Genomic DNA, 12763 nt, shown 5'->3' with positions numbered 1-12763 from the left:
GTCACAGACAGATGTCACCTTCCTCAGCCTCACCACCACCCCCACACACAATTCCAAGCGTTGTCATGGTCCTGAACCAGTGCTTTGAAGAACCAGAACCAGTTCCCAACTACATCTCCTATAAGATAAACTCCTGCCCCACATCCTGTAGCTGATGTTACATGGTTTCTCCTGCCTCAAAGGCCCCTTCAGTTTCTAAATCTTTACCTTTTAATCTCATCCTGTGCCCAAATCCACCTTCCCATGCTCAGGCAGCCTACTCGAACGGCCTGGATCCTCACCACCTCTTGCAGGTAGGTGGTGAGCAGCACACTGTGCTCTTTCTGTCCCATCGGAATGCAGGGAGGAAGAGTTCCTCACTGCTCAACCTCCAGCCCTACAACTCAGTGTATTTGGGAGTTCACTCTGCTCCACTCATTCACAGCATCTGAGTCAGTGGCTTGCACCATCGACGTGCTAAAGCCCTCCCTCAACTCCCACACTCTGGCTCTAAGCGCCTACATGCTTATTTAGAAAACAATAGGCATGAACCACTGCATGAAAAATACAGAACCCCTGCGCCCGCTAGTCTTCCCCCTCGAGCTCCAGCTTCCCGGTGGGTCTGCACACGGACTGCACCATCACTCTCTTCTGGGCTCCCTCTCCTCCGTCCTCTCAGCTGTCCTCTTGCTCACCTGCCCTCTCTAACACATCACATCCAACCTGATGAAGAACCCCAGAAGTTGTCTTTTACCAATATACCTAGAATCTGGTCAGCAAGATGATCAAGAAGGGAAAGTCACTGGACAGCGTGAGTTTGAGCCCTGGGAATCACATGGTGAAAATAAAAAACTGACTCCCCAAAGTCTTCTGTGGTGTGGGCACATATGTGCATGCACACACACACAAGTAACAAAACAGACCCAGAATCTAAGCAGTCTTGCTGACACCCCCCCCCCCACTGCCTCAAGCCCTGTATCCCAGCCAAAATAAGATCCCAGGTCACTCCTCTCTCAATACAAAATCAGGATGACCCTGTTCACCACCAGCCAGATCTGTCTCTCTTCTGATAGACAGCAGCAGCTCCCCACGTTCACCAGCAGAATCCACGCCCTCCCTTCTCTGCAACGTTCAACCTGTTAGTTCTCTACTTCTCCTCACGGGCTCCTCCTGCCTCACTTGGTTCCCACGGGTTCTCCCCTCTGCTTCTCAAATATGCCACGCACACCCCAATCCTTAGCATCTGGCCCACGGCCATTCTTTCTTCCTGGGAAAGTGGCCTCCAGCATCCCATCTTCATATCTCTATATCTTATCTTGGGCTAAGGATACTGTGGTAGTTTGAATAAAAACAGGTCTACCATAGACTCACATATCTGAACATTTGGCACCCAGGAGGTGTGCTGTTCGGAGAGGCTATGGAATCTGCAGGAAGTAGAGCCGCGAATGATATACCAGATCTCTACAACTTACTTATCATGCCTACTAGAAATGTACGCCCTTTGATTTGGAATGTTACATCCTCTCCAGTCCCCAGTAGCTACACTACTGTGTAGGATCACCATGTCTTCAGCTCTGCAGGACCTGTCTACCTGAAACTGGCCCTTTTCACTTGGCTTGTCCTCATGGTTCTTCATGTTGTGTATGCCAGGGATTCTCCTTTAACCAAATTAACACTCCATTGAGTGAATAACTTTCATTCTGTTAATCAGGGCTACTAGTTATTCGGGTCCTTTCATATTTTGGCTAGAGTGAATATCATCACCGAGTGCTGATTATCACTTCGCAATCCTGATTTCAATTCTTTTGACTAAGTAGACAGAAATGACTGCCAGAGTCTGTGGCATTTCTGCTGTAGAGGAATCTATCCAGTAATGAAGAGAAAAGTCACAAGTGCACCACCAGGCCCACATTGGTCTTCATTGTACGGCCTGGCACCTGCAGGCCTTACTCCTAAGAGAGCAAAGGCACACATCCAATAAGTTCACACCTATTGACTCCAATGACTTGCTGTAAAAACTTTAATTTTCAGTACTCCTAATTCCTCCCATAATTTCAGGACTATTTATATATAATTTATTGTATAGTATAATATATATTACAATTTTAACTTCATGCAAGTATGCAGTTCTGTTACATTAGGTGAATTTATATTGCTATGCAATGACCGCCTACCCCAAAATCTTTTCATCTTGCAGAACGGAAGGCTCTGTATCCATTAAAAACTAAACCCACATTCCTGTCTTCTCCCAGTCCTGCCAATCATCATTCCACTTTCTTCCTGTGTGAACCTATCCTAGGAATTTCAAAAAAAATGGAATTACATACTACAAATATCCTTTGATGACTAGCTGTCTTTGGTTAGTATAATGTCTTCCTGGCTTGTGTGTTACAGATTGATTGCTTGATCACAGCGGGTTAACCTTCTCTCCCATAAAAAAGACTTTCCCTCAGTCAAGGATATATGAGCAGCTGTCGTACTGTTCTGCAGTATCTACACAGAATGCTACCATCTCCACACAGAACAACATCTATTTGTGTGTGTGTGTGTGTGTGTGTGTGTGTATAAAAGCGTGTGCGCACTTCCTTAGAGAAGCCAGAAGATGCCATCAGAGCCCTGGAGGTACAGGTGGCTATGACCCGCAGGCATGGGTACTAGAAACAGTACTGTTCTTCCAAAAACTATGTTAATGACCACATCCCCAGCGCTGACAAAGAAGTCCTTAAAGAAGTATCTTTGGTATTGTCCCATTTACAAAAACTTTAAAAACAAGCAAGATCAAATGATAGTGAAGAAAGCAAGCTGTAACCACTGAACTGGGGAAAGTCCTTCCCACCTCTGGCTCTGTCATCTTTGAAATGGACAATGGCCACATCATATAAATTTCATTGAAATGTTCACTGACAATTTACATGCCTGCTATATACAATACATGTCAGGAAAGTATGCTTTAAAAAATGAACGTTAAAAAAAATACCATGATATAGGCTAAAGTGAAAATAAAACCATTTAGAACATTCTTTTCTCCACATATATAGAACCACAACTTATTATCTAGAATATTTCACTTATTTTGACATCCTGTCACCAACATGTTCATATAAAGTGCTACTTGTAAATAACGATATCAAACTAGAAAGCATAGTAAGTGCTGGGGCTGTGGATCAGTGAATGGTGGAGGACCCGGCTGATGTGCAGAGAGCATGGATTAAATCTGGAGTGCTATAAAAAAGAGACAAAGGAAGAAGAACAGAAGAAAGCACAGTGAGAACAAGAATAGCAAAGGTGAATGTTCTCACAGGAAACAGAAAGTAATGAACTGGATATGAAAGGAAGAAAATTGGCCTAATTGGGGTTTTTTCATTGTACCAAACACAGGGAAAGATTTCAGACAAAAAAAAAAAAAAAAGAAAGAAAGAAAGAAAGAAAGAAATTTAAGGCCTCAAGAGAGAGGGAAAGGGTTTTTGAAAATACGACTTTTGATTACATGTCACACTATCTGTTGACTTGGGTGAGTAGCAGGGCCGGCATTACTGAAGGTGGGCCTATGGCACTGGTGACAAGCACTGGTGCACCCGGACCCCCCTGCAGAAGCCCTATCCGTCAACAGATGAGGAGCGCACCTGCTCTCACCCCAGATAAAATGTAAGGCTGGGGTGTGGGCAGGGAGTGAGACCACTCTCAAGCCTTCCATGTGGTCCAGGGAAAAGTTCCAAGTGGCCAGAGTACAGTGCAGAAACTTTATGATCGCCACAGTGGACAGAGCCCGTCTGGGACGCCGGCCATTCATCACTTCCAAAGATGCAAAGGATACAGACTAGACAAGGAATTTATAACGGCTAAGAGCAGTGCGTGAACAAGACGGCCACGCCCTGCACTGCAAACCAGCCTCACATAGACACTCAGGCAGACTATGCACCTGGACTTCTGTTCCCTGAGGACTTCGGGCTGGTGACACCAGGACTGGGGAGGGAAGTCCTCTTGGCTTGTCCAACTCCACTGCTGTGTGGCTGCCTGGTTGTTTTTATTTCTTCAGATCTATGATGAATTCCCTAGAACACATAGCTAACTTCTTAGAGCACTTGTTGGCCAAAGTCCTTAGGCTGCCACAGCCCATCTGACTCTGTTTCCCTGAACAGTTTCCCAGTTATCATGAACTACATGACAGGCCTAACCTGCAAAAAATGTTAGCCCCTTGGTATTAATCTGCAGTTCAAAGGTTATGTGGATCCCTGAGTACTGTGCGCTTCTCTTCGCTGGAATCATCTGGGGTTAATGGCTCAGATGACCCAGGCCATATTTTAATGAGATCGGTATGGGGGCTCCTAAAAGATTTATCATAAATGTACACCGGACATGCATTCAACGTGTCACTGTATTTAAGTGATGATACAGGTGATAAATTATATAAGGGCAGGGTAGTGGTGGAGGCTGTGCGTTCTGCACCAGTCACAGGCAGTTGATGGCATAAATAGAGTGTGAACACCTGAGAATTGGAATTGTCCATCTCACATGGCCCGAGAGACAGACAGTGCTCAGCACACAACAGATGGGCCATGGTAACACTACTGTGTCAAAGGATTTCCCAAAGACTAAGAAAAAAATAGACAAATATCATGGTTTAAATGACAGTGGTCCCCAGGGGCTCATTTATATGAATATTTGCTCTGCAGCTGGTGGAACTATTTTGGAAGGATTAGAAGTATGGTCTTGTTGGAGAATGTGTGTTTGAGTTTTCAAAAGGCTGGAGCCATTCCAGAATGTCTGTCAGTCTGTCTCTGTTCCCCACCACAACCTCCTACTTAGAGATTAATATATCAATTCTCAGTTGTTCCTGCCACCATGACCTTGAGATGTCATCATGGACTCTAACCTGTGAGCCCATAAGCCCCAAATTAAACTCTTTCTTCTATACAGTACCTTGGTCATGGTGCCTTATCGCAGCAACAGAAAAGTAACTAAGGGGGGCGTGTGTGTGGCTTTACTCAGGCTATTGCTTCAGTATTACCATTTTTATAAAGACCTTTGCTTTTCACATAGCGCCCCATATGCAGTGATGTTTTGTGATGGAGGAAGGTCATTGGTTTTGCTATATGTAATCTTACTATGTTAAAGTGAAAGCCTTTCTTTTTTGTTTAAACAGAAAAGGGGGAAATGATGGAGGTGGGTCTTGTATTAATCTGTTGCTTTCATTGGTTAATTAATAAAGAAACTGCCTAGGCCCATTTGATAGGCCAACCCTTAGGTGGGTGGAGTAAACAGAACAGAATGCTGGGAGAAAGAAGCCGAGTCAGTGAGTCGCCATGATTCTCCCACTCCAGACAGATGCATGTTAAGATCTTCCCTGGTAAGCCAGCTCGTGGTGCTACACAGAATATTAGAAATGGGTTAGATCAATATGTAAGAGCTAGCCAATAAGAGGCTGGAACTAATGGGCCAGGCAGTGATTAAAAGAATACAGTTTCCGTGTAATTATTTTGGGTAAAGCCATGCGAGCAGCCGGGTGTCGGGGACGCAGCCCTGCTGCTCATATTACAACAGAGTGGCACCCAACGTGCTAATGAACTCCACGTAAAACCTGAGAGGGCTTAAAAAGGACACAGAGAGAATTTAAGACAGCTTTTTGCTGTTTGTGGGTTGCGTGCTGCAAAGAAATTGTCCTGACTCAGCAACAGGAAAAAACTGGCTGTTTTAAAATGCCGGCTTTCTGGGCTGTGCCGCCATTGCGATCTCTGTCTGGCTCCTGCGGGAGACAGAGTCTTTGAATGGAGCTTTTGGAGTAAAGTGCTATGGCTTGCTTGATGGCAATGTGGACTGCTGTGTGCCTGGAACTGTGTGTGGCTCAGGGGCACCAAATGGCTCTGAGGCGGGAGCGGCTCAGCTCCGCCATGCTGAACTGTGCTGGTCTCAGGCAGGAACTACCGTAATTACCATAATAACAGGGCAGTTAAGGTTTAGACTGAGCAGGACATAGGTGGTACCATATTACCTGTACATGGTGCAACTTAAGTTTTTAAGAAGTGTTTAACATTTTAAGAAATGCTCCTGGATAGTAAAAAAATTACAGATTCACAATAAAACAGATTCAGACATAAAAGACCACAGTGTTGGTGACTGTACATAGGCTTGAGAGAGAGAAAAAACAAATATAGAGAATAAAGTTAAAGAGACAGAGTACAGATAGTTGTAGATTAAAAGAAATAAAGAAAAATAAGCCACGTAAAAATGGAAAATTCAGAGAGAGTCTGGATTCTTTGTATTATTGTGTTTTCTTTAAAATTTTTGACTGTGAAGGAGCTAAGTACAGAGAGACATTTCATTATATGGGCTGCCAAGCTAAACCAGAATGGATATAAGGGTATTATGATTTCAGAATACGGGTCTAAGGATATGATGCTTTGGAGAGGGTCTTCTTTTGTTTTCACAGAGGATGAGACTTTGTGAATTGCGTCTATCCCAATATGGTATGATAGACCACGCCCTCCTCAAGGTTGCTGTGAACACCTTCAGAAAATTACTTCACTCAACTGCCGACTGAGATGACCCTGACACACAGGTTACACCATGAAAGATCTGAATACAGCGTCCCCATTCAGCAGGAAGCAGTTTGGAGAGAAAAAACTGCGCCCATATTCCCAAATATTGTTTATAAATGTTCTTTTACATTTAAAGGGGGATATGATATAGGTATGAATAATTTGCATCGATATGGATTTTGCTTTAGTGATTTAAATTTAAGGTCAATTTTGTTATTATATATGTATTTCTGATATTGATTAAGGTATTGTGATTGTGTAGCTCATGTAAAAATGTTATGTATATAAGTTGTTAATGAATAGTTATTTATAATAGTCAAGTTTGTAGTCATGTTAGATTTTCTAGATGTCCATAGATATATTTTAGATAGGCATTCTTCATATCTTTCAAAGATTATAAAATATGGCATTTTAAGTGTTTTGATAACTTAGGGTTTTTCATGACAATGAGACACGTCTGCTCCTGGCAGCACCAATCTACTGCAAGAAGAAAGAAGATGGGCATCGAAGAGGCACCTTATGGAGTTTGATAGCCATTTGGGCAAGAAACTGCTCTTGCCTGGACTATTGCATAAACTGGACACAAAGAACCCGCAGAGAAAGGATTACTAAACTTACTTAAAGGTGAGATGATCTTTTGGGGTTCCTGATTTATGAAAGAGTCTGCGAGACATTCTGTAGGACACAGCAGATAGTGACTGAACTGCCTTTGAAATTTCCTGCTTCATGGAAAAGTCTGCTGGATACTATGGGCCTGAAGGCTGAAGATTGATGCCCCAACGGTACAGAGGAACTTTGGGTGACTGTCCAGGCAGTGAGATGTCTCTGTCATTTCTAGAGTTTAGAAGTTGCTTACTTTTTGTTTGCTTAGGTAATATTGTATTCTTCTGGAGTCTTTGATGGAGTTGAAGGATAGATAGATAGATAGTTATAGTTTTCCATTGTTAGGATAAAAGATAAAATAGATATAAATATTGTAACTATAATTTTTACATGATAACTGTTTTGTTATATGTAATTTTGCTATGTTAAAGTTAAAGCCTTCCCTTTTTTTTTTTTTGTTTAAACAGAAAAAGGGGAAATGATGGAGGAAGGTCATTGGTTAAAAATAAAGAAACTGCTTGGTCCTCATAGGTTAGAACATAGGTGGGTGGAGTAAACAGAACAGAATGCTGGGAGGAAGAGGAAGTGAGCTCAGATGCCATGCTCCCCTCTCCCGGGCAGATGCAGGGCAGCTCCTCTCAGAGCCAGAAGCGATGAAGCAAGCCGCCAGGTCAGACATGCTGAATCTTTCCTGGTAAGACTGATGCTACACAGATTATTAGAGATGGGTTGATCGGGATATGAGAATTAGCCAGTAAGGGCTAGAGCTAATGGACCAAGCAGTGTTTAAAAGAACACAGTTTGTGTGTCGTTATTTTGGGGCATAAGCTAGCCAGGCAGCCATGAGCCGGGCTGTGGGAAGAGGCCCGCAGCTCCCCACTACAGTTTTGCATGTGGTCTGGAAAGAGGAGGCACAGTGTCTGCTTTATGGATGAGAAAATAATGTTCAGAAAGCTAAAATCACTCACCCACCCATCATCCTCACACTGCTGTCCTTTCCAAGTCCATGGGTGATTCTTGTATGTCCGCCCTGCTTCTGCTGTCCTAACACCTCCCCTGCGCTGGGAGAGTCGGGGTCTCTTGATAATGTGAAGTCTCCCTCACAGGCTTGTGTTTCCTAAGACCTGGTCTCCAGTTAGCAGTAGGTTCTGAAGGTTGGCAGAACCTGTAGGAAGTAGAGCCTCACTGGGGGATGGATGTCATCAGGACAGGCCTCACTTCCTGTCGGTTCCCTGCCTCTCGACTGTGTGCAGTATACCCAGCCACATCAGACTCCTGCACCACGTGTTTCCCGCTGGAGACTGTAGCTCCTGTAACTGTAAGCCAGAATAACTCTCCCCTCCTTAACTTTCTGTCAGCCAAGAAAAGTAACTGATACTGTGCACTTCCTCCACCAAGGCCCCTAGCATGGCTGTTGCCAACAATATCCCTAGTCCCTTTGACTAAAAGAGTGTTTTGTATCAAGGAGTTCATTCCTTACTTTCTTCACCCCAACCCAGCTTCCTCCCATTTCTACTCAAACTTGTAGATCAAAGGAAGTAGAAGAGGCAACCCACTGCGTGGAACCCACAAGGTAACCCTGCCATAACAACGTCATTAGATCAACTCCCAATGGCTCCATGCTACCCTGAGCTTGTGCTCACGGGCTCACTGAAGACTCACACGGTGCCTTTTCAGAGCTGCTCTGCCGGAAGCTGTATGGACACAGTTGCTGGGGGCCTGGATAGCACTGCCAGAACAGACAAGCGTGGAGGGACAGATGCAGAGCAAAAGGCCAATACAATCAACCAACTCACCTATGGCATTTTTAGCTCCACTTCTGATAAGAAATGGACACAAACTGCGCACAGGGACAAGACAGCAAAGCTGAGGTGGTGAAGTGTGCTTGGTTGAGAACCTGCACTGTGTGACATCGTCTGTATTTGTCCCTCATCTGTGCCCTTCCCACAAAACAGCAAAACAAAGCACACCCCAAAATCAGAAACAGAATCAACATTTAAAATGGGCACTGTGGGGCTGGAGAGATGGCTCAGAGGTTAAGAGCATTGCCTGCTCTTCCAGGGGTCCTGAGTTCAATTCCCAGCAACCACATGGTGGCTCACAACCATCTGTAGGGAGGTCTGGTGCCCTCTTCTGGCCTGCAGGCATACATACACAGAGAATATTGTATACATAATAAATAAATATTTAAAAAAAAATAGAAGAAGATAAAATGGGCACTGTGATGATTAACCTTCATAAAAACTTGATTGTCTTTAGAATCATGTGGACACACTCTTCTGGATGTATCATGAGGGTGTTTCCAGAAAGATTTATCTGAGAAGGGGGTGACCCACCTTGAATGTGCGTGGCACAATTCCACCTGGCGTCTCAGACTAAATAAAAAGAAGAAAATGAGTGGAACTCTAAAGTCGCCTCCCTGCTTCCTGATTGTGGACACAAAGTGGCGAGCTGCCTCACATTCCTGTCTCATACTCCTGCCTCAGTGCCTTCCCTAGATAGACATGCACCTCAAACCCTAAGCAAAAATCAGTGCTTTCTCTCTTAGATTGCATTTTGTTAGCTATGTCGTCACAGCAACAAGAAAACACAAACGGTTACTCGGCCATTTTCCCTAAAGTACAATCCACATGATCAATGGGCTCCAAGCTTCTATCTAGGCAAGGGGGCAGCAGGTTCCCAGAAATCTCAGTCCGTGGCACTCATAGAACTTTCCGGCCATTAACTAAAGAGCACCCCAGTCTCAGCACCTCCAGGCCTTCTGCTTCTAAACTCGGGAGATCTGCTATGGCTTTGCAGCAAACACTGATGAAGATGCATTCATCTTTTAAAACTGAAAACGCAGCCGCTGCGAAGCGCAGCAGCTGGTGAAGACCAGTTCAAAGCCCACAGTACACAGGACCATTCCACACCAGCAGCCTGTCCTGCGAGGACAGGTGGCCACAATAAGCACTGGGTGTGTGGGGATGTCTGGTGGTGGGAGGCTGATCATCACCCCCTCAGAGCAAAGCATAGCTCAGAGAGGAAAGGGGATACAAGATCTTTCTAGCTGTCACCTGTGACTGTGCCAGGACTCCTGGCACACTGTTGCCCACCTAGAAACTAAAGTATTAAAGCCACGTCAGTCAAAGCAGAGTCCTTCCTCTGTGAAGAGGAAGACGTGTGAGCTACAGATCCCAGTGGACCACTGTTTAAAGGAGCAGGCTAACTTCTTAAGAGAATGTGTGTGCGTCAACCCAGCCACAAATTCTTTGATCTGCAATGATGTCCTGCCTGTAAGAGATGCTAGGGCAATGGTGGCACAAAGCCTGTGGGAGTAACCAACCAAGGTCTGATTTGAATTAAGGCCCACTGCACAAGATGAAACCGATAGATAGCCCAAGGACCTAGGGCAAAATTAAATACTACTGTTCTTAAAAAAAGAAAGAACGAAAGAACGAAAGGAAGGAAGGAAGGAAGGAAGGAAGGAAGGAAGGAAGGAAGGAAGAAGAAAGAAAGAAAGAAAGAAAGAAAGAAAGAAAGAAAGAAAGAAAGAAAGAAAGAAAGAGGGAAAAGGTAGAAACGAAAATAAAACTGAAATGACTCCATGACATTCTGTTCTACTCATGGATGAGTGCCTTATTTAGCCATCATCAGAAGCTTCCTTCTGCAGCAGACGGGAGCAAGCACAGAGACCCACAGCCGGACTCAAACATTTGGCCCTACATAAGATGTCTCCATTAAATCCCTCCCATCGGGGCTCAGGGAACCTAGAGGAAAAGGTGTATGAGGCAGAGGGGATGGAGGGCACCAGGAAAACAGGGCCCTCTCTCTCAACATAAGCAAAGCTCATATGAACTCACAGAGACTGGGCAGTAGGCATAGGGCCTGCGCAGGTCTGCACCAGGTTTTTAATGGATATATTATGGCTTATAGTTTAGTGTTTTATGGGATTATAGAGTTTATAAACAAGTTAGTTTGTTTCTTATGCCTTCTCTTGGACCCTTTTCTTCTGCTTTTTTGTTGTTGTTGTTGTTATTTTGTTTTGTTTTTGGTCCAACTTGAGGTGTTATTTTTTGTTTTATCATATGATATTATTATCCCTTAGAAATCTGTTTTTTAATGAGACAGAAAGGGGGTGGATCAGATGGGAGGGGAGGTAGGGGGAATTGAAGGAGAAGAGGGAAGGGAAACCACAATCAGAATATTTATGTGAGAAAAAAATGTATTTTCAATAAAATAAAAAATAATGTTTAAAAAAGTGTGTATTGGTCCCTTTCATTTCTAAAACAAAGAAAGGCTCCCGCTACCGTGTTCCTTACCAAAAGTAACCTCTCCTTTGCCAGTTTTGTCAAACAGCTGGAAAGCCACCATAAACAGGGCATCGGGAGCACACAGAACAGATTCAAATGCTACAAATTCTTGGAAGGATATTAACCTGCAAAATAAAAAAATATATACAAAGTTAGTCCACTGTAGAAAATAAAACCATACAAAATAAAACCACACAACCAAACACTGAAGTAACAATCGGATGCCATTATCAAACTGCAAATTCCAAATTAGCAGATCAGCACTTAGCATTTGCTCACACACCCAGCGAGGCAATCGTGTACAGAAGTGAAGGAGGGTAGGGCGGAGCATGTGGGCAGATACTAACTGCACTGTGATTTCTGTCTCCTCCACACCTGAGACTCAGTCTTCCCTCACATATTGCAGGGTTCTGGGATTAAAGCTTGGATACTTTAGAGTGATGGCAATAGAGAAATAGACCTGCTCGCTATTAACAGCCTTACACTGCACATGCAGCCGACTCTAAATACCCATCCATTACCAGCAGCTCCTGACCACACAGAAGTAGGGATGCTACAGAGGGAACTTCAGCTAGATCAGGCCCATAGTGAGACTCAGGGAACTTCTGGTTCCCAAAAAACAGTTTGCATTAGTCTGGGGACAGTACACAGAAAAGATAAATCCAAACGCAGGGACAAATACAATGAGAGCGGAGTTAGAAGGGGAGGACCCTCCCTGGGCAAAAGCACGGCAGTTAAAAAAGCTTGCTTCTCCTCCAGCGATGAGTTCAGTTCCCAGCACCCACATCGGGTGGCTCACAATGCCCTTTAACTCTAGCTCCAGCGAATCCAATGCCCTCTTTTGGCCTCTGTATTCATGTGTGTATGTGCATGGTCACACATGCGCGCACACTGACTCATTAAAAAAAATTACAAGGAAAGCTTTGTGGGCAAACTGAAGCCAGAACTGGGTACTAAAAAAGAAGTAAAACTCAACTGTACAAGAAGACATGAAGGAACCTGAGGCAGAAAGGGGACCGGCAAAGCTGGGGTGTGTACAATGAAATGGCAATTGCAGTGGTCGTTTTAAAGGCAAGAAAGGGACCATGCGATTCTTGGAAAATAAAGGAGTGAGTGAGAGTGAGAATTTCTGAGGAATGTCACAACACGACCAAATCTGTAATACAGGATGAGCATGAAAGAGCATGAAAGGTCAGGACGCCATGACTTGACAAGAGGAAAGAGGTCCATAAAAAGACTTTCTACGGGCTGGAGAGATGGCTCAGCAGTTAAGAGCATTGCCTGCTCTTCCAAAGGTCCTGAGTTCAATTCCTGGCAACCACATGGTGGCTCACAACCATCTGTAATGAGGTC

At 44.2% G+C, this 12763-nt stretch overlaps 1 protein-coding gene across 2 annotated transcripts in view; it reads right to left on the bottom strand.

Annotated features, from left to right (window-relative positions):
• Slc25a13 (solute carrier family 25 member 13) overlaps window positions 1-12763 on the bottom strand; it is a 189322-nt gene that overhangs the window by 113231 nt on the left and 63328 nt on the right. For both annotated transcript variants that reach the window (XM_057769944.1, XM_057769954.1), the window contains one exon: window positions 11420-11535. In XM_057769944.1, coding sequence (XP_057625927.1) covers window positions 11420-11535 — 116 coding nt within the window. The remainder of the gene's footprint in view (window positions 1-11419; window positions 11536-12763) is intronic.

This window comes from Chionomys nivalis, chromosome 1 (assembly GCF_950005125.1).
Source record: "Chionomys nivalis chromosome 1, mChiNiv1.1, whole genome shotgun sequence".
Lineage (NCBI taxonomy): Eukaryota > Metazoa > Chordata > Mammalia > Rodentia > Cricetidae > Chionomys > Chionomys nivalis.
Note: the sequence above shows the minus strand (reverse complement) of the source record. Positions and strands in the feature narration are given on the sequence as shown.